The following is a 25,038-nucleotide window of genomic DNA, read 5'->3' as shown; positions in this document are numbered from 1 at the left end:
TCTGTATTTGCCCATGATTCATTATTTAAGTGCTACCATTTTTGTTTTATTATAAGTCACAATGTAAACATAAGATAATATGCTAAACACAAAGATTTCTGAAGTAAAAGGTGGGAAGTCAATATCAGTAAAGTTACTTTTGCCTGCAAATCTTCCTGCATTTATCATTTAAATGTCAGAACATCAGTAAGTCCGTATCACAGACAGGCATTTCAGTTCAGAGTTTTCATCAGGTCTCCTGCAGCAGAGTATTTTCCAGTAGTTTAATTAGCAGAATATTTTCTGGTACCCTACAACATGTATTCTTCCTATTTAAATACCTTCTTCATCTTGCCGTGCTTCAGGTCCAACTTCAGTTGCTGGTTCTGCTGCAGCAGCGACTTCATGCTGTTCTTCAGTTCAGTCACTTTAGCCTGTAGCATGAACTTGTCCTTCTGAGTCACTGACAGGTCTTCCCTCACAATTTCCAACTCAGTCTTGATATTCTAAATGGGAAAAGAGGAGAATCAACGTGATACAGGGAAATGGTATAAAAATTCCAGCCAACTAGTATTTTTATAATTTTTTTTCAGTTTCCAGGGGAAACTAGAAAAAGAAACAACACTGCTATTTTAAACCAATGTTGCCCTGGCAGAAGATCAGGAATTAGACAAAAAAAAGTCAGTAGCCTATTTTAATGGCGTATGGTCAAGAAAATAAGAAGCTAACAGCATAGTCAAAGTAAAACTGAGAAAAGTAAAGACCCTGCAAAACATATAGTGAATAAGTTTTTATGAGTAAAAAAAATTATCAGAAAAGTATAAGTATGCTTTTAAACAACAAAAGTATTGTTTTAATTATCACCCTACAGCAATAACGGTTACCCATCAGAATCTCCACCAGCTAGATTCAATACCTGCAGGACAATTTGCATCCCTTCTAACTCCTTGTGGCTGCGCTGTTCACTCATATCCAACTGCTGCTTAAGTGTTTCAATTTCTCTTTCTTTTCGTTCTACTTCCCACTTGAGGTCTTCCACCTACCAGGGGGGTGGGGGAGGAAAGTATCTTTAGAATTATCTATAGGTGCAATCAACCACAAATTCTGAAATATATTATGATGTCTCATGAATCCTTCCTGGTTCTAAGTAAACCTAGCAAAACTCCATTAAAAAAATGCTGAATTAAAGACAAATGAAGTCATACAATGCATCATAAATAAGGATAAACACAGTAAATGTACAGTTTTTACCTCTTGGCTTACTACAGGCTGTTCACTAAGCTTGTCATCCAGCTTTTTCTGCAGAAGTTGGAGCTGAGACCTGGCTTCTGCCAGCTCTTGCTGAAACTGTGATACCTCCTGGGAATGTTTTTCATCCTCTACCCTGCACAGCAGGATTAACAGACACAGCAGTTATTCAATCTGTCCTTTAAAACAAGGACTTCACTGGGTTAGCTATGTAACGATAAATGACATGACACTGCATGGAACCTGCTTAGTTATAGCTTTGACTGAAGGCTTTGCCAATGCATTCATAGCAAAAGTTAAATCACAAAAAGATTTTATATGAGACAGATGCACGAATATATCAATAAATATTGCACCGGTAATAGTCCGGTTACAAACAACAGATTATGCAGATAAAAAACCACACCAAAAACCAACAAAAAACCTGTGAGCAATTTTGCTTTTGTTTTAGGAGGAATAGGGTTAGCCTTATATCCATTCTTATGTAGGTCTGATAATTTCTTATAATTTAAGAAAGTATCTTCTATACAAGAAAACAAACTGTATTTGAGTATATTGTGGAATATATTCAACAATCAAATTCATCCTCTATGTAGTTCCTCAGGGATGTGAGAGAAGAATAATAGGATATATATGAAGGCTTAATCCTTACTATTAACATGAAATAGTAGAAATCTGTGTTGAAACTGTAAAAAAAGCAGACAGTGAAGCCTAAATACAGCACACTTCAGGTCTAACTGAATTATGAAGAGACAGAAAAATGCAAGTATTTGCCTAGAGTCCAAATATGCATCTTACGGTCAGGCTCAGCTGGGGTACATTTCAACATAACCTACTCCAGACTGGCAAAACCAAAAATTCACTAATGTATGGCTTTTTTTCAGAGGATTTGTTTTATTTACTATTCTCTAAGAACTTAGACATTTACTTACTGCAGTTTGTCCACTTCAACCTGAAGGGCTTGGACAAGCAGTTCTTTGGCGTGTAGCTCTTTCTTGATTTCACTGAGCTCAAGCACAGCAGCTCTGTAATGACGGCGGTTATGCGCTGCATCCGCTTTGGCTGCTGCTTCCTACAAGAAAAAAAATATGCAATTTTTCTTTGTTTTATCACTGTGGGTGAATCATAAAGGGAGCTAGACTAAAGGGGTACAAAACAAGTCAAGAAGGAAGTTATGCAGCTGTTAACGCTTCTCTTTTTTGTCTAAACCACTTATTATTAGTGTTGTTACCCTTATTAATGCTAATGGCAGTTAGTAACGATATATAATGGAAGAAGCACGTTTGCCAGACTGGTTCTTCCTTGTGAATTTTTGGATGATGTATCATCACTTCAAGGTATGTCCCATGCATTACAAGTCATAATGGAACTTTCCTGGTAGTCAATGACTATGCTTAACAGGGCACAACAGAAAAGACATCAACTGATCTTTCAGCCACTAGCCATCATGACAGAGACCCTGCAGGAAGCAGTATGTTATAAAGCATAGATTTTGTTTTAAGTTACTTTTCAAATACTTTACATTTAAATCACCTTTTAAGTAAATAAAACAAAAGATGAGCCCTTACCTGCTTCTTAAGGTCTTTAACTTTTGACTTTTCTTTCTCTAAGGAAGCCTGTAAAGCTTGAATAAGTTGTTGCATTTGCTGATCCTCTTCCTCTTTCCGCTTTAGGACTGCCTGAACCTGTTATCGCATCACGAAAACAAATGCACATTTTGTGTGGGCTCACTGGAAGACCAGAAATGCCAGTAGAGGCAACACAAACACAAGCCAATGCAAGGATTACAAAACTTCTCTCTGCTGTTCACTGGTAACTCGCTCTCAGGGTACCCTCCACCTTAAAAGTAGCTCTGGTTAAATGGTAGCTCATTGCCTATATTCCCATTTGCTTCTACCCCACGAATATATTACTATTGGCATAAAAATTGTTCATCATAGTGAGTCTGTATGTAACACAGTCTGTATGTTCCAACTAACTTAATTGAGCCACACTTTCACTATTGCAAATATTTTAGTGTGATTTTTTTCCAAAAGAAACAGCTCTGTTTAGTGCAAAGTCTCATTTCTGATCTCTTGTTTAGCCCCCTATATTACCGCTGTTACGCAACACATGGGAGACCCAGATATGGAGAAAATGCACCAACTTTGTATCACATGAGTAAAGATGTCTACATCCTGTTATTAGAAATACGAGCTGTCCTGGTTTCAGCTGGGATAGAATTAATTTTCTTTCTAGTAGCTGGTATAGTGCTATGTTTTGGGTTCAGCATGAGAAGAACATTGGTAACACACTGATGTTTTCACTTGTTGCTAAGTAGAGTTTAGACTAGGTCAAGGATTTTTCAGCTTCTCATGCCCAGCCAGCAAGAAGGCTGGAGGGGCACAAGAAGTTGGGAGGGGACACAGCCAGGACACCTGACCCCAACTGGCCAAAGGGGTATTCCATACCATGTGATGTCATGCCCAGTATATAGTCTGGGGGGATTGGGGCTGGGAGGAATCACCACCTGGGAACTAACAGGGCATTGGTTGGCAGGTGGTGAGCAATTGCATTGTGCATCACTTGTATATTCCAATCCTTTTATTATTACTATTGTCATTTTAATATTGTTATTATTATCATTATTAGTTTCTTCCTTTCTGTTCTATTAAACTGTTCTTATCTTAACCCACGAGTTTTACTTTTTTTTTTTTCCCCCGATTCTCTCCCCCATCCCACTGGGTGTGGGGGGAGTGAGTGAGCGGCTGCATGGTGCTTAGTTGCTGGCTGGGGTTAAACCACAACACGAGCTAATTCCTTTCTGAAGATAATATATTAAAAGATCAAATTACCTGTAGATTCAGCTGTACCAAGTCTGCCTCTCTTTTTGCTAGTGCTGTTTCGAGGATATTGTTGTGCTCCCGCAAAGCAGCATTGGACTGACTAAGACCTGTAAGTTTTCCACGTTCGTGCTCCAGTTCAAGGGCCAACTTCTTATTAATTTCTTCTAAACGTTTTATCTTCCTCCTGAAGCCTCTAGATTCCTGAAGCTATAGCCAAAGAAAAAAACAAATCAAACAAACAAAACCAAACAACTCCAGATTACTACCACAAAAAAAAGTTGTGAGTTAAACTCATTAAACATCATGCTTTCCCAGAGTGAGATTTCTTTTTTTTTTTTCATTTTTAAATGAACACTTCAAAATAAGTTCAGTTAGGTATTTTTTCCTTTTGGAAGTCTAAAATGCTTGCTAGAAAGCAGAATCCAGGGGTACTGTTCAGGTGCATGTCAAGAATAGTTTATATAATTTTTTTGTGCAACTCCACAACTGAACAGCACCACCCTGCCCTCAAAATCACCGAGCATCCGTGACTCCAAATAGTTTCAAAAGATAGTGATTCATGCATCCTCACTGTCTCATGACCAGACACAGCTGGTATCTAATACAGGAACTACTTTTCTCTCTCATCTTCTTTTCCCCTACACGACAATGATTCATGAAACCACGAAGAACCAGCACAGGGCAGCAAAATTTGCAAGCATCACTGACAACGAAGTTTCCTATGTAAGATTCTGATTTCCTGTACCGTTGGAATAAAATTATGGTACTAAAATTTCTCCCTGCTTCTCAGGCACGTTTTTACTGTCACATTCCCATCTACCATACAAACTCAAGCAATCACCTCATCCTCAAGTTCCAGCACTTTCTCTCTGTATTCTTCAAGCTCCTGGCTGGTAAGTGAAATCACTTCTTGCAACTCTTTTTCCAGCATCAACTTACTGCTGCTAACAGCTTGCAATTCTGTCTCCAGAGCTTGAATCCTTTCCTAAAGACAAAGGGATCACAAGTGTGATTAATGTATCAACCATCTACAGGAGTAATTTTGGTTTTGTTAAAAAGCCTACTTCACTAGCAAATATTAAATGAGGTGCTAGTGCTTAATGTAAAGGTCTTGCTCAGAGCCTTCCACCCTTGCATCCAGCTACTACCATTAATGTATTTGTATCTTGCTCCATTGGTCCAAGTAACTGGAGCTTCCCCCAGTAAATTAATTTTCTTATCACAGGCATAACATATATGAGTAAGTTACAGCTACTCTGAAGAACTTTTAACTGTCAAATGAGAAAAAAGCAGTAAGAGAATTTTGGAAAGTCTTCAGATGCTGAGACTTTCAAAACAAACAAACAAACAACAACAACAACAAAAAAAAAAACCACAAAAAACAAACCAACAATGAAAATTAATCAGGAAATTTAGCACTAAGGCTGACCATCCTCTTGAGCTTGGATTACAATTGGTAACCTGAAAGATACAAGTAAAATTAAAAAAGAAAAGAAAACCACCAAACACACCAACCAAACCAAAGCCTGCCAAATCACCTCTCTCAAATGTAGTTAAGGACATTCTCACTGCCCCGAACACTGATACCATGTTCTTATTTAGCTTTATATTCCAAATATTTTCATTACTTTGGTGTAAAATAATATTTCAAGACTTATATTTAATAACAAGACAGCTCTATCTTTGTACTAACAATGCTAAAAGACATCTGCATACTTGAGCAATCTGGTTGTTTCCACCATCAGTGATTTGTGCTTTCAGTTTGCTCAACTCTGCTTCAGCAGATTCCTTTGCAGCAAGAGATTCCTGTAGCCGACGACTAAGAATGCTGACTGCATTCTCATAGGCTTTATGTTTAGCTTTCATCTCTTTCTGCGCACTTGTCAGATCTGACCCTAGACGCTTCATTTTCTGTTTCTGCTCAGTAATGGCACTGGAGTGAAAAGGGAAAAAAAAAAAAAAAAAATCAGGTAAAAACAAAAACTGCCTGAAAACAGTACTAGAAGATTCATTTTTCACATGGCCCAACAAAAAACAACATCCACTTCTCACCCCTTGTCCCAGAGTCGCCCACCTTATCAGAGAAAGCCATCAGGTTGGTAAGGTACAGTTTGGCCCTTTGCAAGACAGTACCTTGAAGACTCTTGATAACATTCTAAGAAAATACTTACGGTAATTAAGAGGTCTTTGTCAGAACTATTAAAACTTCAGTATGAAGGAATATATACTACTCTGTCTAAAAATAACACAGAATTTAGAGTAAGAATCCAATCTAATCTGAGATCCTTGGTGGATATGTCAGGTATCATAAAACCCCTGTGATCACCAGTGGGGAAAAAAAAAAAAAAAAAATAGTTCTCACTAATGCAACATTTTAGCCAGTCAAGGCTAAAATTCAGTGAATGGTAATTAGGATTCACTCCAATATGTATGTTGTATGGCAGACATTGTTGGTGAAAAGCATAAGTGAATCAGAGGAGAAGATGCAACTCCCGTGTAGCATGCAACCAACACTTTGCCATGGATATGACTGTGACTCTCTGACTATTTAAGTTTCCCAAAGGAAAGACCAGGGAATAGGAAAAAAAGTGATTGCTAAAAAGGTGACTATGAAACACAAATGCTGTAGAGTTCTTTTGTCTGCGCTAAAGGAACACTTACTTTTTTGCTTCTTCTTGCATTTGTTCTACTTGTTGTTTTAATGCCTGATTTGCCTCAGCAAGAGATGCCATTTGTTCCTTATCGAACTGCAAAGACTTAATAAGAAGGAAAAAAGCACCCATAAGTGTAAGAAAAAAAAAAAAAAAAAAGCACATTTGCTGTATGCTGGATTATAAGAGAATAAGCATGAAGTTTCAAAATTACTTCCATCTCTAAATGTAAACTGTTCCAAGGTTCTCCGTCTCCTTTATCTTTCCCTTGTATTTCTTCTTTAATCCTTCCCTCTGTGGCCACCACCATAACATGTATGAACAGGGTTCTAGTTTGGTCTTTGCTCTCAGATGGAGTTAACTTTGGGACCAAGGAAACTGCTTCCACATCACACCTCTACCACTCCTGTAGCGTGCTTCTCCCCACTTACTTACATGAGATCTTAATAAGCAGTCACATATTTACAGAATTTTCGTAGTATATGCTCAAATGTATAGACAATATTAAATATGTAACCACGAACCTTAACTTGCAGGTGGTCGTTCTGTTTATTTCTGAAGTTAACAGAAATAGCAACATATCCTGGATGTAACACTCTCAAAGTCCAAAGCTTAACACCTTCCATACCTGTAGGCGTGTTTCCATATCATCTCGTTCTTTCTGCACTGACTGAAGATGATTTTCTATTTCCACCATCTGCTGGTGAACCTGTGATACTTCCTTCTGTAGTTTTGAATGTTCAGATTCCAGCGCCTGTTTTTCAACTTGAATTTTCAGTAGCTCTCGTTTTAACTCTTTCAATTCTGAGTCCAGCCGCTTCTTTGTAGCTTTCAGTTCGCTAATCAGCTGGTCCTTAGAACTTGCATCTCTTCGATAAGCTTCCACCATTACCTTGGGCACAAGTTTCAAGAGGACAATGTCACCTCTGTTACAACTTTCTAAACGTAAGAGTAATTTACCATGAAGTATTTACTAGTATTATTTTAGGTTGAGGTGGAGGTGTGCGTGCTGAAGAATACAAACCAGCATCGTCTTCTGTAACATATTTACTCTGGTTCAAAGATTTTTATGTAAGCTCAGATATCAAATACCACTATGTAACAGAAGTTCATAAAAAGACAAACTCGTGAGAGTGTTTATAGCAGTATGGGATACTCTTCTTCACGTTCTTTATGAAACTGCAGTAATTACATGCCATTCTTTTAAACTAAACTAATTGTAAAAAATTAACCATCCCATGCACGCAATTAATAACTTTTGCCATGACAAGAGGGCTTAACTGCAACTGACAGTTTAAGCAGCTTTCCCAAACTTAAACCTAACAAGCTAAAACAATCTTTCGCATTAGGTCAATAAGCAATCAAGCTGTAAAATTAATGGTGCCACCCTATACGTAAGACGCATATATGTGCAACGCTAATGGCATATCAATTTCAAATTAATGTTTCAAAACTGTGTAAATTCAGAATAAAATCAGAAAGTAAGAGGTCTATTGCAATCTAATTACTGAAGCAACTATCGTTTTTCAAAGCTGCAGGAAAACGATGACACTTCAAGATTTTCATGAGTGCTTTTGCAAAAGCAAACCTAGTATCAGCAAACCAGAGAGAGATTTTATATGGTGGATCATTTGGCAAACTCCCTGAAGTCCAATAAAAGCATGAATTAGTTGGTGGATCAGCTTTTATGTTAGTTACAGATAAAAATTTAACCGTACAAAATACAGAAACTGTACAATTATGTCACAAAGTTCTTTGATACAGAAAATTGATTCAAGTGTCCTCACAAAGCCCTCAGAAGTACATGCCTTCACTGTGGGGGAAAAAAAAAAAAGTATATTCCTTGGTTTTATCTTTGAAATAGTTTGCTTTTGCTTACCTTCTGCTGCAGGAACTGTTCCTTCACTTTTTGAACCTGTTTTTTAAAGCTGGCATTTTCTTGTTGCAGATTTTCTACCTACCAGAGGAAAAAAAAGCAAACACGTTGCTTTACATGCCAAGTGTCATACTCGACATTATTTCAAGCAGCGACAGTATCTTTTGCTGGTACCAATTGTCTAATCCAGTGAAGATCCTGTTTCTGACTAGGCATCTCAATGGCACGGTTAGATAACACAACGTTTTATACGGAAATACGTTCACACAGGTCACCACATAGTGAGCCCTGTCAACCCTCAGGAATGCATGAAATCCCCTTATCCTGCCATTAAAGTTTTAGCATGCAACAGTAGTGTATGTATGTGGTATCCAGACGGCACCCGTTCACACACACGTGATGATCAAACGAAGAAACCGGCTGGCTCTTTGAAGGAAAAAAAAAATCTTTATCTTAAATATACTTCCATAGTTCTTCAATACTTTTATTGGTAATACTATCAAGTCCCATTACCTTCAAAAGAAATCTCTAAAGATTACCAGGAACTCATCATTACCAGGATTCAATAAGAAAGCTCTTGCTATGAAGCTTGGATGCTTGAAAAGATACAGAGCATAGATGACTATAAAACTAAGGTGTGAAAGGAAGAGTCACCATAATTTAAAGCAGCCACAAAAAGAATAAGGATATGCATTGGGCTTGGGCTTGTAAAACAGTTCAGTGACTAGAAAAAAGCCTCAGTTGGTATAGAGCACTATGCAAAAGCAAAGCCTGGTATATTGTTTCAAGAGAAAAGGCACAATTAAACATGACCAAATTACTGCTTAAGGAAGATGTTTGTCCCACAGTGCCACAGAAAAGCAGCACGCTAAAAAAATACTTCCAAAACTGTGATCTATACTCAAAATTATTGCGTTTTAAAACTGATAGATTTTAAAAAGATAGTGGCTCTTGGAAACCGACAGAACAACATCAATTAACCTCAGCTTCCCTTCCCATACCGCACAAATGCATAAACGCATATAGAGACCAAGGGATAGTAAACCGTAGGCTCACCAATGATGTACACAGGATGTAAAGTGTCAGATAATCTAACAACAGGGAAAAATTAGAGAATTGATTAAAATATTCCCACTAGCTGAATCTCACAACTACACATGTATACAAACTCACATGTACCAATCTCCTCTCATGTAACTGGCTCTGTTGTGCCTGTGGCAATACTTCCCTGCAACAGCTACTTTTAGGTATTTATTACCTGGCTTGACTTGATTGCCATTTCTTGCCTCAGTTGTTCCAAGATTTCTGATGCTACTTCTGTATCTTCTCCAAGGCGCACTGCTCCTTCTTCAAGTTGCTCTTTGCTTGCTTTTGCTGCCTGCAGAGCTACTTCCAAGACAATCTTCTCATTCTGCAAATACTCGATCATGTCATCTTTAGAAGTAGTGTCACTTTGGAACTCTTCTAATCTGGCCTTCAGTTCATCATACTGTGTTTGCAGGTCATCCAGGCACTGCTCTTTGGTGTGCAATGTCTCTTGAGTCAAAGTGAACTGCTTCATTATGTCTAGGTGTTCTTGCTGTAAAGATTCAAGCTGCAGATCTCGCTGATGCAAAGTCAACTTGACCTGACAAGAAGTATTTTGAGATTAAATTCATACAAAATGAATGTTATCTTTGCAAATGCACTACAAAAATATTTTAACTAATATTTTAGCTTCTAGGAGAAGGTAGGAGAAGGTGAAACTATTTTTTCACTTTTCTAGGCCACTTATATTTACTCTATTAATTGCACTGATTGCCTTCTGCAGCATCTGTAATCTTACAGGCTAAGCAATGACCAGAATGGCAAACCTAAAACATTCTTAAGTAAGATTCACAGTGTTCTAAATTTTCCTTTGAAAAAATGTGTCCACAATACATATACCAGGTAAATTCAGTGTTATTAATGATCATGCCATATAATTACACGGAATATAATACTGAGCTATCACATACTTCATCTCATTCCAGCCCTTTGTAATATTACAAGGTTAAAGCAGGACTGTAGCAAAGTGCAGATTTATTACGCTGTAGTGTATATAATGATATCCTGACTGCCTAACAACTTTGAACATGGATCTACGCTCCTTGTCTACACTTGGCATGATCACATAATGAATTCACTAAAAAAAAACCCAACATCTACAAGACAGTAGTTCTTAAATTTCAAAAAAGTACTGTTACTGAGATGGTTGAAAAAGAGGGAGCCTTTTCACCTGGGACAGAGTGATTTTGATATGGACTTAATTTTTGCAGCTACCTTCCAGGTTTTTAAAAAAGTTTAGCGCTCAGTATCTATTTACTATTGCCTTTTCAGCCAAGTAAGTATTTCCCTTGAAACCCTTGGGAAGTTACCTAACAACAGTCTACCTGTTCCAATTCTTGCTCCAATGTTGCTGCGGAATCAGCCATTTTCTGAAGCTGTTCTTTCTCATCCTCAAACTCCTCTAGTTTTCTCTGCAAGTCTTCTTCCACCATGGTTTTAGCCTCCTGGATCTGCATGAAGGCAGCTTCTTGATCTAACATGTCAGCCTGCACAGAAAAAGCAAGGAACCAACTTTTACAATGTCCATGGACAAGGAGGGGTGGGGTGAAAAATAAAAAAATTAAAAAAAAAAAAAAAAAAAAAAAGGAGGAAAAGAAAAATATAAGTTATCAAGAAAATTTCTAGAGAAAAGACACAAGCAAAAATAATTCTGATGTCTGCCTTACACACCTGTATGTCTTTACTGAAGTCACCCATTCATATACTTAAGACACTTTAGAATAACAGTGAATGTCTTGTATACTTGTGACAATCTGAATTCCTCTTAAACAACACCATGTCCTTTCTAAATTGATGAAACAAGACTTAAAGAAAAAGAATCTTTAATAAAATTCAGCTGACTGGAAAAATTCTGAAACGAAAGAGATTCCTTGGATGCTGTAGCTACTCTGTGAAATAGCAATTCCCATCATTTACACAACCACTATTAGTAACACCAGAGATGGGGTGCTTCCCCTAACCTGCTGTTTTACTGCCATTTGAGACTTAGAAGCAGGAATGTCACTGAAATTCAATGGGATTTAAGGTTCTAAGTGCTTTTAAAGTGAGCGTACTGCACTTCAGATTTTACCCATCTTTTCTTACTGGAGGGCAGGAAGGACAAACCTGAGCAATTTCAGACACTTAAGCAGCACTTTACTGATTTAGTTTAATTGCCAATTAAGTTTTCTCTTGAAAAAGTTCATGAATGGGCAAAGGAGAACATTTACATCCACCTTTAAAATTCAACTAGCAACAAATACCAGAGCTGAAAATGCAAGTATCTGCTTGGAATGGGAAACATATGGCCTTGCTCCCTCTTACTGTTTGTAATGTCATGCAAATTTATTTGGTCTGAAATATTTACTGTTTTTATAATGCACCATTTGAATCAATTCATAAGAATTCACTGTTACTTTGCTGAAATAGCCTTGAGTTTGCAAAACCTAAATACACAACCTAGGCAGAAGGTAATTCATGAAGGCCACCTACAACCATACCTCAATATTTTGCAGCTGTGCTGCAATACGTTCCTTTTCTTTAATGGATCTGTGCTGGGTTTCAGTCAGCTGCTGAGACAGTGCCACATTCTCTAGTTTGAGATGTTCCAACATACCTGCTTGAGTCATTTGCCCAGCCTAAAGGGGGGGGGGACGGGACCACAGATTAATACAGTCAAAATTTAGCCAACAAATTTAAGCATTTCAGAAAAAAAACCAATCACATTGAATCTATCTGTGCCTTATCTCAGCTACTACTTTCATGGCACTGCAGATCTTCATCCACAGAAGGCAAGTGCTTTGGTTAAATTTATGGCTCAGCATTAACATGAACTAACGCCTCATGATGAAAACCATCCCCCCTTACTCTCCACCTGAAAAATATATAAATGAGACAGGCTCCCTCATCTGAGCTCATAAACGATGTCCTCTGGATACAACTAACAGAAAAAAAGAACAGATTCTCAGTCCTCCCATATGGAATTAAATCATAATACCTGTATATTGGCCATCTCACTCTGCAGCCTGACACGGGCCTCCTGTGCTAGGACAAGCTGCTGCTGGTACCACTGCCGCACATTTTGGAGCGATGAGATTTCTGTTTCGGACGCCTTTAGCTTATTGGTCAGCGTGGTCCGTTCTAACTGCACCTTCTGAAGCTGGTTCTGTAAGGAAGCCAACTGCTGTCGCAGATCATGAACTAGAAAAAGAAAAATAAAGAACTTGGACTAGCGCACTCCATTGTTCTATTTTTATGCACATATTTTCAAGGATTATTGCTATACTCATAGCTTTTTCTTTTTTTTCTTCTTTCTTCATGAACAAAAACATATATGCCTAATTACATAAAAACTGGCTTTTCCTGTAAAAGTGAGGGGAAGTGCTAGAATCCAAAGTATCAGGTCATAAAATTAAAATAAATGAATCACTTCTATAAGCATTCATAGTTCCTTAGAGGTAGAAAATATGAACAAATTAAAAATCACAAAGCAGGTACCCTGACATGTAGAGTCATCATCAGAAACCAATATTTGTAGAATTTTCTAAAAACCATTAGTCCACTGTCAAACAGTTACTAGACTAAATATTTATGCCTCCCTCTCCAAGCTGGCAGTGGCAGCTTGCAAATTGTGGCACTCCTGTGACACAAAATAAAAAACAATAATCTTAAAATTCAGACCATTTTATTAGTTTGACATAAATGAAACACAAATTAAAAATCCTTCTTCTTCCTGGACTTCAGAATTATGTTGAAACAAAATGATTTATGGAATAACAAATTTTAAAGATTGACATTTACATCATCCCACCTGTGCTGTCTCTGGTGAGAACATTTTTTTTGCATATCTTCAACCTTCAGCAGGAGTCTTTGGTACTGCTCCTCTGCTAACTGCAAATCATTATTTGAAGAAGCCAAACTAGCATTCTTTGCTTCCAAGGTATTTTGCAGGTCAGCCATTGCTCGTTCCAGGTCCCAGCAAGACTGCTTTAATGTGGCCACTTCTGAGCTCAGAGATTCCTGCTTCTGCTGGCTGTTTTGGCTGTGCTCCATCTGCGCCTGAAGCGTCATGTTCAAAGCTGCAAGTTGGGCTTGTAGCTCAGTCTTCTCTTTGAGAGCCTGAATGTGTCCAGAAAACCAAAATACAGAAGTCTTAAGAGAAAATACATTAATGGCTGAGTAAAGAAGATGCCCAGCAAAATGCCTTTGCTAAAGCAAAGGCCAATGGCTTGTAAAAAATTCTTTTTTAAAGTGACATCTCACCTAGCAGGTATTTCAGATAGTCAAAGAAAATACAGAGGAAAGCGCAGACAAGACATACAGCATTATATGTCAGTAACCATATCAGGATTTTTAACAGAACATGTGTTTCCACACTTTAAGGAGGAATGCTTTCTATTATACGTGTTATGCCATCGATCAATATAAAGAGAAAATTCAGCTATATAGACACTACTAGCATTACTCTGGATTTATCATCGCTCTTTCAAAAAAGAAAACAATTTTTTTTTTTTTTTAAAGCCTTTGAAGACTTTACTAACTTTATATTTATCGTCTCAAGCACCTGTATTGGGTTTGCATGGCTAGGTTTTGGTAGCAGAGAGGCTACAGAGGGGTGGCTTCTGAGAGAAGCTGCTAGAAGCTTCCCCTGTGTCCAACACAGCCAGTGCCAGCCGGCTCCAAGACGGACCTGCCGCTGGCCAAGGCCAAACCCATCAGCGACAGCGGTAGTGCCTCTGTGATATCAAATTTAAGAAGGGGAAAAAAAAAAACAAACCTGCAGAAGAACAACAGCAGAGAGAGGAGTGAGAATATGTGAGAGAAACAACCCTGCAGACCCCAAGGTCAGTGCAGAAGGAGGGGGAGGAGATGCTCCAGGCGCCGGAGCAGAGATTCCCCTGCAGCCCGTGGGGAAGACCATGGTGAGACAGGCTGTTCCCCTGCAGGCCAGGGAGGTCCACGGTGGAGCAGATCTCCACCTGCAGCCCGGGGAGGACCCCACGCCAGAGCAGGGGGATGCCCGAAGGAGGCTGTGACCCCATGGGAAGCCCGTGCTGGAGCAGGCTCCTGGCAGGACCTGTGGCCCTGTGGAGAGAGGAGCCCACGCTGGAGCAGGTTTTCTGGCAGGACTTGTGACCCCACGGGGGACCCACACTGGAGCAGTCTGTGCCTGAAGGACTGCAGCCCGTGGGAAGGACCCACGTTGGAGAAGTTCATGGAGGACTGTCTCCTGTGGGAGGGACCCCATGCTGGAGCAGGGGAAGAGTGCGAGGAGTCCTGCCCCTGAGGAGGAAGGAGCAGCAGAGACCAGGTGTGATGAACTGACCCCAACCCCCATTCCCTGTCCCCCTGTGCCGCTCAGGGGGAGGAGATAGAGAATTCGGCAGTAAAGTTAAGCCCTGGAAGAAGGGAGGGGTGGGGAGAAAGCGTTTTAAGATTTGGTTTTATTTTCTCATTATCTTACTCTGATTTGATTGGTAATAAATTAAATTAATTTTCGCCAAGTGCACTCTGTTTTGCCCATGACAGTAATCAGTGAGTGATCTCTCCCTGTCCTCATCTTGACACACGAGCCTTTCGTTATATTTTCTCTCCCCTGTCCAGCTCAAGTGGGGGGTGATAGAGCAGCTTTGGTGGGCACCTGGCATCCAGCCAGCATCAACCCACCACAGCATCCTTGTAAAGTACCTTATTCAACAATGTTTTTACAAAACACAATTCCCACAAGTAATGAGTAGGAGGCTCTTGAAAATTAATTAACATATTAATATAATTTTCTAAATACAGAAATTCAAATTCATTTTCTACCTGATTAGCTTCTAGTGAGAGTGCTTCTAGTTGCCCTTCAAGTCTCATCTTCTCCTTCAGAACCTGCAACATTTCGTCATGAGTTCCTGCGATAGAGCTTTCCATAGAAACACTGGAGACAGAGACAGCATATACACAGTTAAAGGGTTAGAATACAACACTTATCTAGTAGAAGAAAAGTGAAGCTGAAATTAAGAGGTAGTCAGACTTCATGTGTGACCTAGAATTTAGGGCATTTTTTCTGGCTTTATGATGGGTCCAGAACACAGTGAAACAACCTTCGTTACCATCTAAAGAGATAAAGAAATTATATTCACCCTAAGGTTTTATACATTAGTTTCCTATATTTGTAGCAACTAGAATCTAGTGTGGCCCCCATATATTTGTTACTTTACAGACATGCAATGGCTGATTTCATTGTATTCTGTATCTGCATATCCCATTATAAGCAGACAAATGGACATAATGGGAGCACAAAACCTCCACAACTATTGTCTGCAATTGTATGCTTTAATGTGAAAGTGCCTGAGAAATACCAACAGATGCTACAAAAGAAAGAAGAACAGGTATTTGGTCTAAAGGATTCCTTACGCTCCCCTTCCCTGATGTACAGCCAAGGAGTCTAGCGAAGGATCTTCTCTCTCTTGTTACTGTAAGAATTCAGTCTAAGCTGGAATAATTGTAGACAACTGATTTTACTTTAACATCTCGGGGCATTACACTTTATTCCAATGAAGAAGAAAAAAAAATTAATTTCAAAATTAGCATGTATACAACATGCATCTGCAAACAACTGATAAAACACACAACTGCATTGTTAAGGGCTTCACCAGTCATCCACTTGCTTGCTGACTCACAGTTTAATACCGTGAGACTAAGTAAATCTCATTCTAAAGGACCGAAGAGGATAAGAGTATCTAGGACAAGACTCCTGGCATTTCATAACTATTTGAGGTCTGAAAGTACATGTGTGGATCAGGAAAAGGACGATAATAAATATCACTGAGTCAGTTAAGTCTACACTTTCAGACTTTAAAGACGAATGCCACATCAGTGATTCAGTGAATGCATGCCTGCTTCGCAAGTAAATACAGGTAGAAGAAACTGCTAGCAGTACGTAAGACACACTGTCAGTGGCAAAAATATCTTTCTCTAAAGATATACTTAGTAAATAGGTACTCAAGTGAAGTGACCTTTCAGTTTCTTTTAGAATCTGTAAGTTAACAACAGATTTGATGAAAATGAATGTAAGTTAAAACTGGATTCAAAGTTAGTATAATGTAAGAGTAATAGGCTGCCTATTCCAAGAAAGTATAATGGCCAATAATGGCCTCACTGTACAGTGATTTTTCTTACCTGCTAGAAATACTGTCTCTCCTACTCCGTACTTCCCCATTAACTTCTTGCTCTTGGGCTTGATGCTCCACTGCCGCAGCCTGTAGCACCTCACTGATGGAAGGAAATTGCCCCATTGCATCAGGATGTATCTTCTGACCATTTATTGTATACGGAATACCCTGTTTGCCTTCTGCATTCTGTAAACTGTTATACAGTCCTTTTCCTGACGCACTGCTGTAGGTAGAGCTGTCACTCTCGTTTCCATCCAGCCTCATTCCCACTTCACTCCCATCAATCTCTGAAACACTATCACCTGCCAAGGAGGAATTCTCTATTCGATCATCCGTGTCAGAGGGTAGACTTATCTCAGAAACAACTGATGTTGGACCACTTCTGCTTTGCTTCAGAGTCCCACCAGATAAATCAGTAGCCACAAAATTCCCAGTAGTGTTTCTAGAGCCTGAGTCTTCAGTTCTGTAGTCAGCCAAGGACCGGATCTTACTGGGCTTAGATTTTGAACTTCTTCTCTCTTTTGAGGATGCTGGAAGCCCCAAGCTACCCAGTTTTGGCCCCCTGGGGACACTGGTCCGCAAAAAGGAGTATTCTTTTGTCATTGCTACAGTGCTAGCTCTTGGCAAGATTTCTGGATTTAACATCAGCTCAGGATCTAGGGTGCTGGAGGGCCGGTTTTTGGATGTAGACTGATTCGACTAAAAGAAGCAAAGAGTCAACAATAAATTCCAGCATGTTACATTTGAACTAGCATCAAAGACTTGTTTTGCTGTAGAACTTAATACGTAAAGCTCTACACTTTTAAATTAATATTTAAGTATATGCATCATTTCATAAACAAGGCAAATTACATCAGCAATCAGCCCTATCAAGGCTCAGTACATGCATTTTGAAAATGTTCAAGGTAGACTCCAAAAGCTAACTGAAAAATATAGGAAAATTTGTGTTTGCTTTCCCTCCCGCCACTTAAGAAGCACAAAACAGTACGTTACTGATGAGGTAACAGAGAACCAAATTTTGCATGTCCAGAAGAAAAAAAAAATGCTTTCTCAGATTTGAGAAAACTAATGAACTTTTAAAGCAGAGAAAACAGTAATTTAGAGCACAGAAAGGATAAAGTTTTTAAGCTTCTCAACAACACACTGAATCTAGAAGGTCTGTTGTGTGGTACTCACTCTTTCTTGATGTCTCTTCACTCTGTATTGTTTGAGCTGTTCTTCTAGGCGCCTTCTTGCTTGAAGTCTTATTTGTTCTTCTTTCTCCAATGGGAGTGAAGACTCTACTGAGCCTGTAAGTGAAAGGTATCTTTACAGTCAAACAGAAAACTCCAACACAGGCAAATCTGATGCAAAAGAAAAAAGCCCCTTCTACCATCAGCAACATGCTTCATGCTTAAGCAAGGAATGCAAGGAAAGCCCATTCACATGCACCTCAGAATACCCTCTTTTAATATATCCTTGTGTAAGCATTGATAAAGCCTGTGTATTTCCATCGCTCAGTTTGCAGATGCTGTAGTTCCTCCACGTATACATGACAAGAGATTATACAGCAAGAACAAAACTATTGCTGTCATTTAATCTCACCTGTCCTGCACTTCTAACAGTACTGGAATTATAAAAGCAAGACCTAGGCAGTCCACTTATTCCCTACAGGTCAGAGAAAGATGTTCCCTAGATAAATTTTCTTACTTTTTGTTAACTCCCGTTTAATCTTTCCTGTAGTAAGGCTTTTTAAAAACATTATTTCAGAGAACTCCTGCAGCATTAGGCACCTTATTATAAAGGCTTCCCCCTTCTCTCCCCCTTTTATTACTTAGCTTAAAATCACCTAGTTCTGTTGTTCTGTATTTTTTTTTTAATGTCACCTGTTACTCACAATAATCAAGAAGATTAGAATAGCTGCAGCCCCAGAAAGCAGAAATTCCCCTCCAGCGCAAGAACAATTTTTAACTGCTAAGGCACGTGCCTTAGCTGCAGCAGAGGGTAGTTTACTGAAAGAAATGAATTGTAGATCAAAGTAAAAGCTTACTGCAAAAACAAAGTTTAGTCCAAGCTTAAATGATGTTATAGGATTCTAGAGCCAGGCTCAGAGTAAAAAGCTTTATGCAGCAAGAGAAAGCAGGGGCGCCACCATAAACAGATGCTTACACAATTCAGTTTCTTGCATGGGAAGACTTAGTTTGAGAGACTGCAAAGCTTCTTTTCTAAGAACTATGCCCTCAGCTCTAGTTCCCTGAGACTTCCTTAGGCTGTCATGGAAACCAGTCACACCTGGGGACGACTCTTGACCCTGCACACTGCTGGTGGGGTCAAAAGACACAGGAGAGTCGGGGAAGAGCGACTCTGGCCCATTCTGGCAGGCGTCCACTTTGCTGTTTATCTCCAGACTTCCCTCTTCATTTGGCACTTCGTTGATGTTAATACTGGTAGCTGGAAAAGAAAGTTTCACTGAGCTACACTTTAAGCCACCCCGTTTATCGTCACACCTCCACCCAAACACAATGCTACCACTACTGCCTTTAGACTGTAAGAATATGGAAACTGCTAATGACAGCAACTGGCAGGAGGAATTTTATAAAGGACTTTCGATTCTTCATTTAAAAAGACCAGAACAAGTACCTTTCATTTGCTTTACTACGTTGCCTTCAAGCAGGACCTCAAAAGCGATCATAAATTATCTTTAAAACCTCACACGGGTTTTTAAATCTTGTTAGGTTTAGAAGCAAGAAACACCAGGTCTAAGTAATGTGATCTGTGTCACACCGAGTGGCAACCTGCTACAAATAAGACTCAGCAACTGCGGGCCTGTGCTGAATGATTCAGCTATTTGGTATGCTGCTGGGCACTGGGGAGAAAGCATCCACCATCCTGACTTCCAGCCTGGGCCAAGCCGAGTTTCTCAATTTTAAACCAAGTTTAAATTTTTTCAAATAGGACGTCTTCATCAAACGTACATTAGCAAAACTCACATGTATCAAAATAATAAATCTACCAATCAGAAGGCAATTCAAGAACGACTTTAATACTAATTTTATCCCCACTTACTAATATTGGATTTTTCTTTTCCATCAGGAAAAATGCATCTTCAAAACCAGTTCAACACTTCACAGGTTTGTATTTTGGATTTCTCACACATTTCTACTTCACTCAGCTGGGGACTACTTACATTTATGAAACTGCTGTTGCAACAAAACTATGTATCTAACTTTAAATGTATTATTATAGATCTCAGATGAGCAAGGTACTGAAATAGCCACTGTCTTTCTGTTCATTCCCACACCATGTATCACTGGAGTGATTGGAACCCATTGGAATAATAGGGAAGATTTCATTATTTTTTCATAAAGATGTTTAAAAATATTTAACATTTATGATCACAAAGTATTTGCAAGTGGAAGAATCAAGTTTCCTCTTTCTATTTTTTTCCTCCTCTCAGAGCTACAGACTTGAATAAGCAGCTTGTTTTTTTTTAAAGTCTGCTCAAAGAAGATGTGGGAGGAAAGAAAAAAATCAAACCAACTAGAACTGAGAAACAGTTCCTCCCAAAACTAAGTGTTTCTAAGATTCATATGCAGAAATACCCTGTAGCCCGGAAGTTGATTACAACTATTCAATAAAACTTTAATTATTGATTTAGATCAGCCCATTAACATATTGCTATTAAACTTTTCCCCCCCAATATAATGAATCACTACAAACTTCTGAAAGCAAAACAATTCAAAAATAAAGCTATTATCCTTCATGTATGTGGTGAACATTAAAGCGCACCCTAAAATTAAACAAGCCATATGGGAAAAAGTTACAGGTAGGAAGATAGGAGGTTTTAATTGTCTTCCCTTTTGTTATTGAAGAAAGCAAAAGGCTTCCTTTTAAGCACAGTCAAATTTCACTTCAGAGTAATTTAAAGAGGAAAAGATAAATTTCCACCCCTAACCATTTGTTCCCACCTCTGCAGTGCATCTTCCCTTAAGCCAGCACAGATGCTTGGTACAGTGAACCAGCTCAGAGGAAACTGAATGTGGGTAAAAATAAAAAGCTTTCAGCCCTGGGTTGCCAAAACCCATCAGCTCTCTAAGATTTGAATTAAAACACTTTTGAGTATCTTATTGGTCACACAGAGAACATTTTCAGGCCATTTTAGCCTGAATCAGTTCCTCACGTGGTCACAAAAACACTTGCAGGCACAATGAAGGGATGGGTGCAACAAGGATGCAAAGGAGGACAGAGGACAGGACTGTTTTGTTAATGACTAACCAACCTAAGTCAGAGTTTAAGGTATTTTAAAACTAAAAGATTGTCAAAACTAAATTTAAAAGAGAAGTCAGTGCTAAGAATAGCCACAAGAAGCCAAAACTAAGGGGATACCTTGCACATTCAGCAATATTGTTTCTGCCCATCTTTCAGAAACTGCAGCTATTACTGCATCAGGTTTATAATTTATTTACATTTTTATCTTCACAGCTGTGAGTGGTATACATATACAAAATAGATGCTGAAGCAAAATTCTGGAGGAATGGTTTCCTGGCAACTTCCTGAGGCCATGAGACACTCGGAATCTAAATGCTGCCTTGAACGAAAGTAATTTAATTGCAGTAGTGTCAACACAACTGCGGTCTTTCTGGAACAGTGGGGGAGGAAATGCAATTCGATTGAAAACAGTAGAAAGACACACTACCTATTTGTAAGCCACAATTCAATTGTTTGCACAATGTCCAACACAGGAGAAGACAGGAATGCATGATCTCCAACTTCATAAAATATGAACGAATCATCATATAACTACACTCTGCCAGTCTGCTAACGGGCAGCGTAAGAAATGCAAATAAAGTCTCAGGCCTCCACTTTCTTGCCCATGACAAGACGGCAAATCTACAGTACGAGGAGGGCAGAAGGCTAACAACTTCATCACATGATCACCTCCTTTTACATAAGTAACCTGCACACTTTTGTGTATCTATGCAGCCGCAACATATACACCCCCTCCACCCATTTACCACCGTATCCTTATATACCAACATGTCCTTAGATACCTGTAGTGGAAACATGGAGATTTCAATTCAATACAAGGAAAAGATTTTCACAACAAAAGCAGTTAAATACTGGAATGGGTACGGAGGTTATTGAACCTTCCTCTCAGGAGATTTTCAGAATCCAACAGGACAAGGCCCTGAGCAACCTGATCTAGCTTCAAAGCTAGGTCTGCTCTGTGCATGAGGTTGGACTAGACGACCCACAGAGGTCCCTTCCAACCTACGTTTGATTCTATAATCTACTCAGATCAGCACTCTCTTAAGTTTCTTGTAAACAGCTGCACAATTATTTTATTATAGAGCTTGTCTACATATAAAAGGTATTTTGAGATAATTTGGGGAGTACATGCCCACATGTCTCTTCCATAAATGGAAGTTTAGAGAGTTTTTGAGTACATTTTGATTTTTGCCTAATCAATTTATTTGGAAAGTTTCTTTTGCCAGAATAAAGTACTCCAGTCATGAGCTTACTCCACAACAATCATTTCAGAACTATTAGTTCTAGTGAATTTCAGGTATATACTCTTGGAAACACTATCAGAAGACAGAGTAACATTCTGAGCAGCACATACTTAACTGATAGCCAATAGTACTTAATAGTTCGGTTTTGTTTCGAAAGAATAAGTTTTAAAACAAAAGACAGTTTTGTCATACACAGAGCAATAGCCTTCAGCAAACTTGCTTAAAACTGCTGTACAAGAAATTCCTGACCTCAAGGAAAAAAGTCCTTCAGCATCACCTGAACAACAAAATAGGTAGTTGTAGAGAAGCCTGGGTAAGACTAGGAAATTATTTGGTGTGTATGAAGTAACTTACTGTTAATTTCATCTGTTGTAACTGGCAAATCTGACTTGGCTTTACAATCCAAAAGTTCTTCAGAGCTGTTACGGCCCCCATTATTGCTTCTGTTCTCCAAGTGAACGTCCTGCTGGACAGACGAGGAGTCCATGGTAAAAATGATCCAGATCCTGGGAAATTGTTTCCTCCAAATAATTTGCCACCAAGTGAACTACCAAGTCCTGTTTCTCTCCATCAGCAACAACAGCATCAAGATGTTACGCAGGAGCACAGTTCTGAGCTTTACAGCTCTTGGTGTACAGCAGGCAGCCGATAATTCCAGGAGATCATGAAAACAGCTCACAGCCAAAGTTGTAATCACCAAGGAGCTGCATCCTCTAGAAACAAAATGTAATAAATTTACAAACATTTCTTACACAGCTTTGAAAATATGAGTTAAAAAGCAAGTAGTGCTCACAGATTACCCACCTGCCCAACTTCAACACACAGTACCAGGACATGGGGTAATAATAGAGACAATGAAATACCACCAAGTATCCAGCTTTTGTGATTACGTGGTCTATTTAACAGCTTTTTTTATTACAACGTATTTTTTAGTAGCACTGATACACCAGCATAATGATGCAACAAGATAATATTCAGTGAGACAACTGATTTAAGATCACTGTCCCTTTTAATGGAAATGCCTTTTTGGCCTCTACTTTAATAACTTTAGTTAGAACGCAGTATGGAACTCAGATTTACTTTATTTATTTTTTTTAATTAAATTACATCACTACTGTTTACTTGTCTGCAGAACAACCAGTATGTATCACTGAACAGTGTCTGAACTACTAATTACAGCACGCGTTGGCAGTCAGAACGTGGCCTGGACTTGCAGTTCAGCACTGTCTTCTCCTATGGCGAGTTGAGAAGAGGATTTCCAAACACAGTTTATAGAATTTGCAAATGATTCTCCAGGCATTCAGATCTTACCTCTGGGTATAGACCCAGTCAACTAATACAATCTGACAGAAGCTGTTGTACATAGTCACTTCAAGTATTTAAATTTTGTTCAAATAGTTACTGACAGCTGAATTCAGATTACAAAGTGCTATGGCTCCTATCTACTAAAGAAACACAAGAAATCCCCAGTTAAAAAACAAGCGGGGGTTGTGGGGAGAACATCAAGTCAGGGATATTTTACTTGCATTTTTACAGGAACACAAACATTTTGAGCAACATTCCTTTCGTATCTCCCGAGAGTACTTGTGCAACTGCTACTGTACCAAACTGCCCTGCACACAGCAACACCACCAGTCATCTCCAAAACATTTCTGAAGCTGCTAACAGCTCAGGACACACAGGACTAGACAATTATGTAGGTGACCCTTACGTAGGTGAGCCGTGAAGAAGCCAGAAACCTGGAGCACATTTCTAAAAGAGAAACCTCCACCAAACAGAGATTAATACCTCCACTGTGATTTGTTATTGATTTTAAAAGCTTTTCTGTATAATAAAGCTTACCATAAAACTTCTGGAAGAACGGCCATTGTACAGCAAATAGATATTATATGACAAGCCGCAGAGGAATTACAGACAAAAGGCAAGTACAATTTAAACTGCTTACACCTCGGCAAAATCCAGCCAACATTAGATGGTTTGTTAGCCTTGTGATAAAACACCTTTTAATAATCAGGGTCATGAAGAACGGCTTTCTCCTGTGCAATGCATCCCCACATATTAAAGGTTACAGTATTTTGGCTTCAAGTTCCTACTGTATCTCTGTGTTGAGCACAGGCAGACACACACAGAGGTGTACGCACGCCACAGGAACCCAGCAGTAACCTCACAGGGAAAACAAGTGTATGAAAACAACCGATTTTGCTTAAAACACCAGTAAGCAGGCGGGCAGCGGAGCCCGGTCACGGACTGGGGGGCCGCCCGGACAGACGCGCCCGAGGGGTCCCCGGCCAGGGGCCGGGGCACCTCCCTGGGGCGCCGGCAGAGGCACCCGGCGGCCCGGGGCCGCAGCCCACCGAGCCGGGCCGGGCCGGGCCGGGCCGGGCAGCTCCCCGCACCCCGGCAGGCCGCGGGGAGGGAGGGCAGCCCCGAGCGCGTCCCCCCGGCCTCAAGCGGCGCCCGGCCGCCCCCAGCCGTCCCCCGGCGGGCGCCGCCGCCTCAAGCCGCCCCCCCCCCCCGCCACCCTTCCCGGCGAGACCCCCGCAGACCTGAGGCCGCCCGCCTGGCGCCCGGCTCCTGCCCGAGACGTGGCGCTGCCGTCCTCCGGGAAGGGGAGGGCGCGGCGGTGCAACGTGGTTCTCCCTCCCCCGCCAGCCGGGCGCCGCCGCCGCTGAGGGCCGGGCCGGACCCGGCGCGGCCTCCTCCGCCCCGCCGCCGCGCCGCCCCCGCACAGCCGGGCCCCGCGTC

At 40.0% G+C, this 25,038-nt stretch overlaps 1 protein-coding gene across 1 annotated transcript in view; it reads right to left on the bottom strand.

Moving 5' to 3' along the window:
• Positions 1–25,038, bottom strand: part of GOLGA3 (golgin A3) — a 31,220-nt gene extending 6,182 nt beyond the window's left edge. Inside the window, 23 exon segments of the mRNA XM_041126400.1 lie at positions 321–485; positions 896–1,018; positions 1,231–1,363; positions 2,160–2,299; positions 2,796–2,912; positions 4,062–4,259; positions 4,894–5,037; positions 5,769–5,985; positions 6,714–6,808; positions 7,332–7,595; positions 8,583–8,660; positions 9,838–10,206; positions 10,991–11,152; positions 12,146–12,283; positions 12,643–12,845; positions 13,456–13,483; positions 13,485–13,763; positions 15,453–15,564; positions 16,809–17,500; positions 17,978–18,090; positions 19,073–19,231; positions 22,648–23,006; positions 24,840–25,038. Coding sequence (XP_040982334.1) covers positions 321–485; positions 896–1,018; positions 1,231–1,363; positions 2,160–2,299; positions 2,796–2,912; positions 4,062–4,259; positions 4,894–5,037; positions 5,769–5,985; positions 6,714–6,808; positions 7,332–7,595; positions 8,583–8,660; positions 9,838–10,206; positions 10,991–11,152; positions 12,146–12,283; positions 12,643–12,845; positions 13,456–13,483; positions 13,485–13,763; positions 15,453–15,564; positions 16,809–17,500; positions 17,978–18,090; positions 19,073–19,231; positions 22,648–22,780 — 4,062 coding nt within the window. The 5' untranslated portion in view covers positions 22,781–23,006; positions 24,840–25,038.

Source organism: Aquila chrysaetos, chromosome 9 (genome assembly GCF_900496995.4).
Source record: "Aquila chrysaetos chrysaetos chromosome 9, bAquChr1.4, whole genome shotgun sequence".
NCBI classification, from domain to species: domain Eukaryota; kingdom Metazoa; phylum Chordata; class Aves; order Accipitriformes; family Accipitridae; genus Aquila; species Aquila chrysaetos.
The sequence above is the reverse complement of the archived record's forward strand: the minus strand, read 5'-3'. Positions and strand labels throughout refer to the sequence as shown.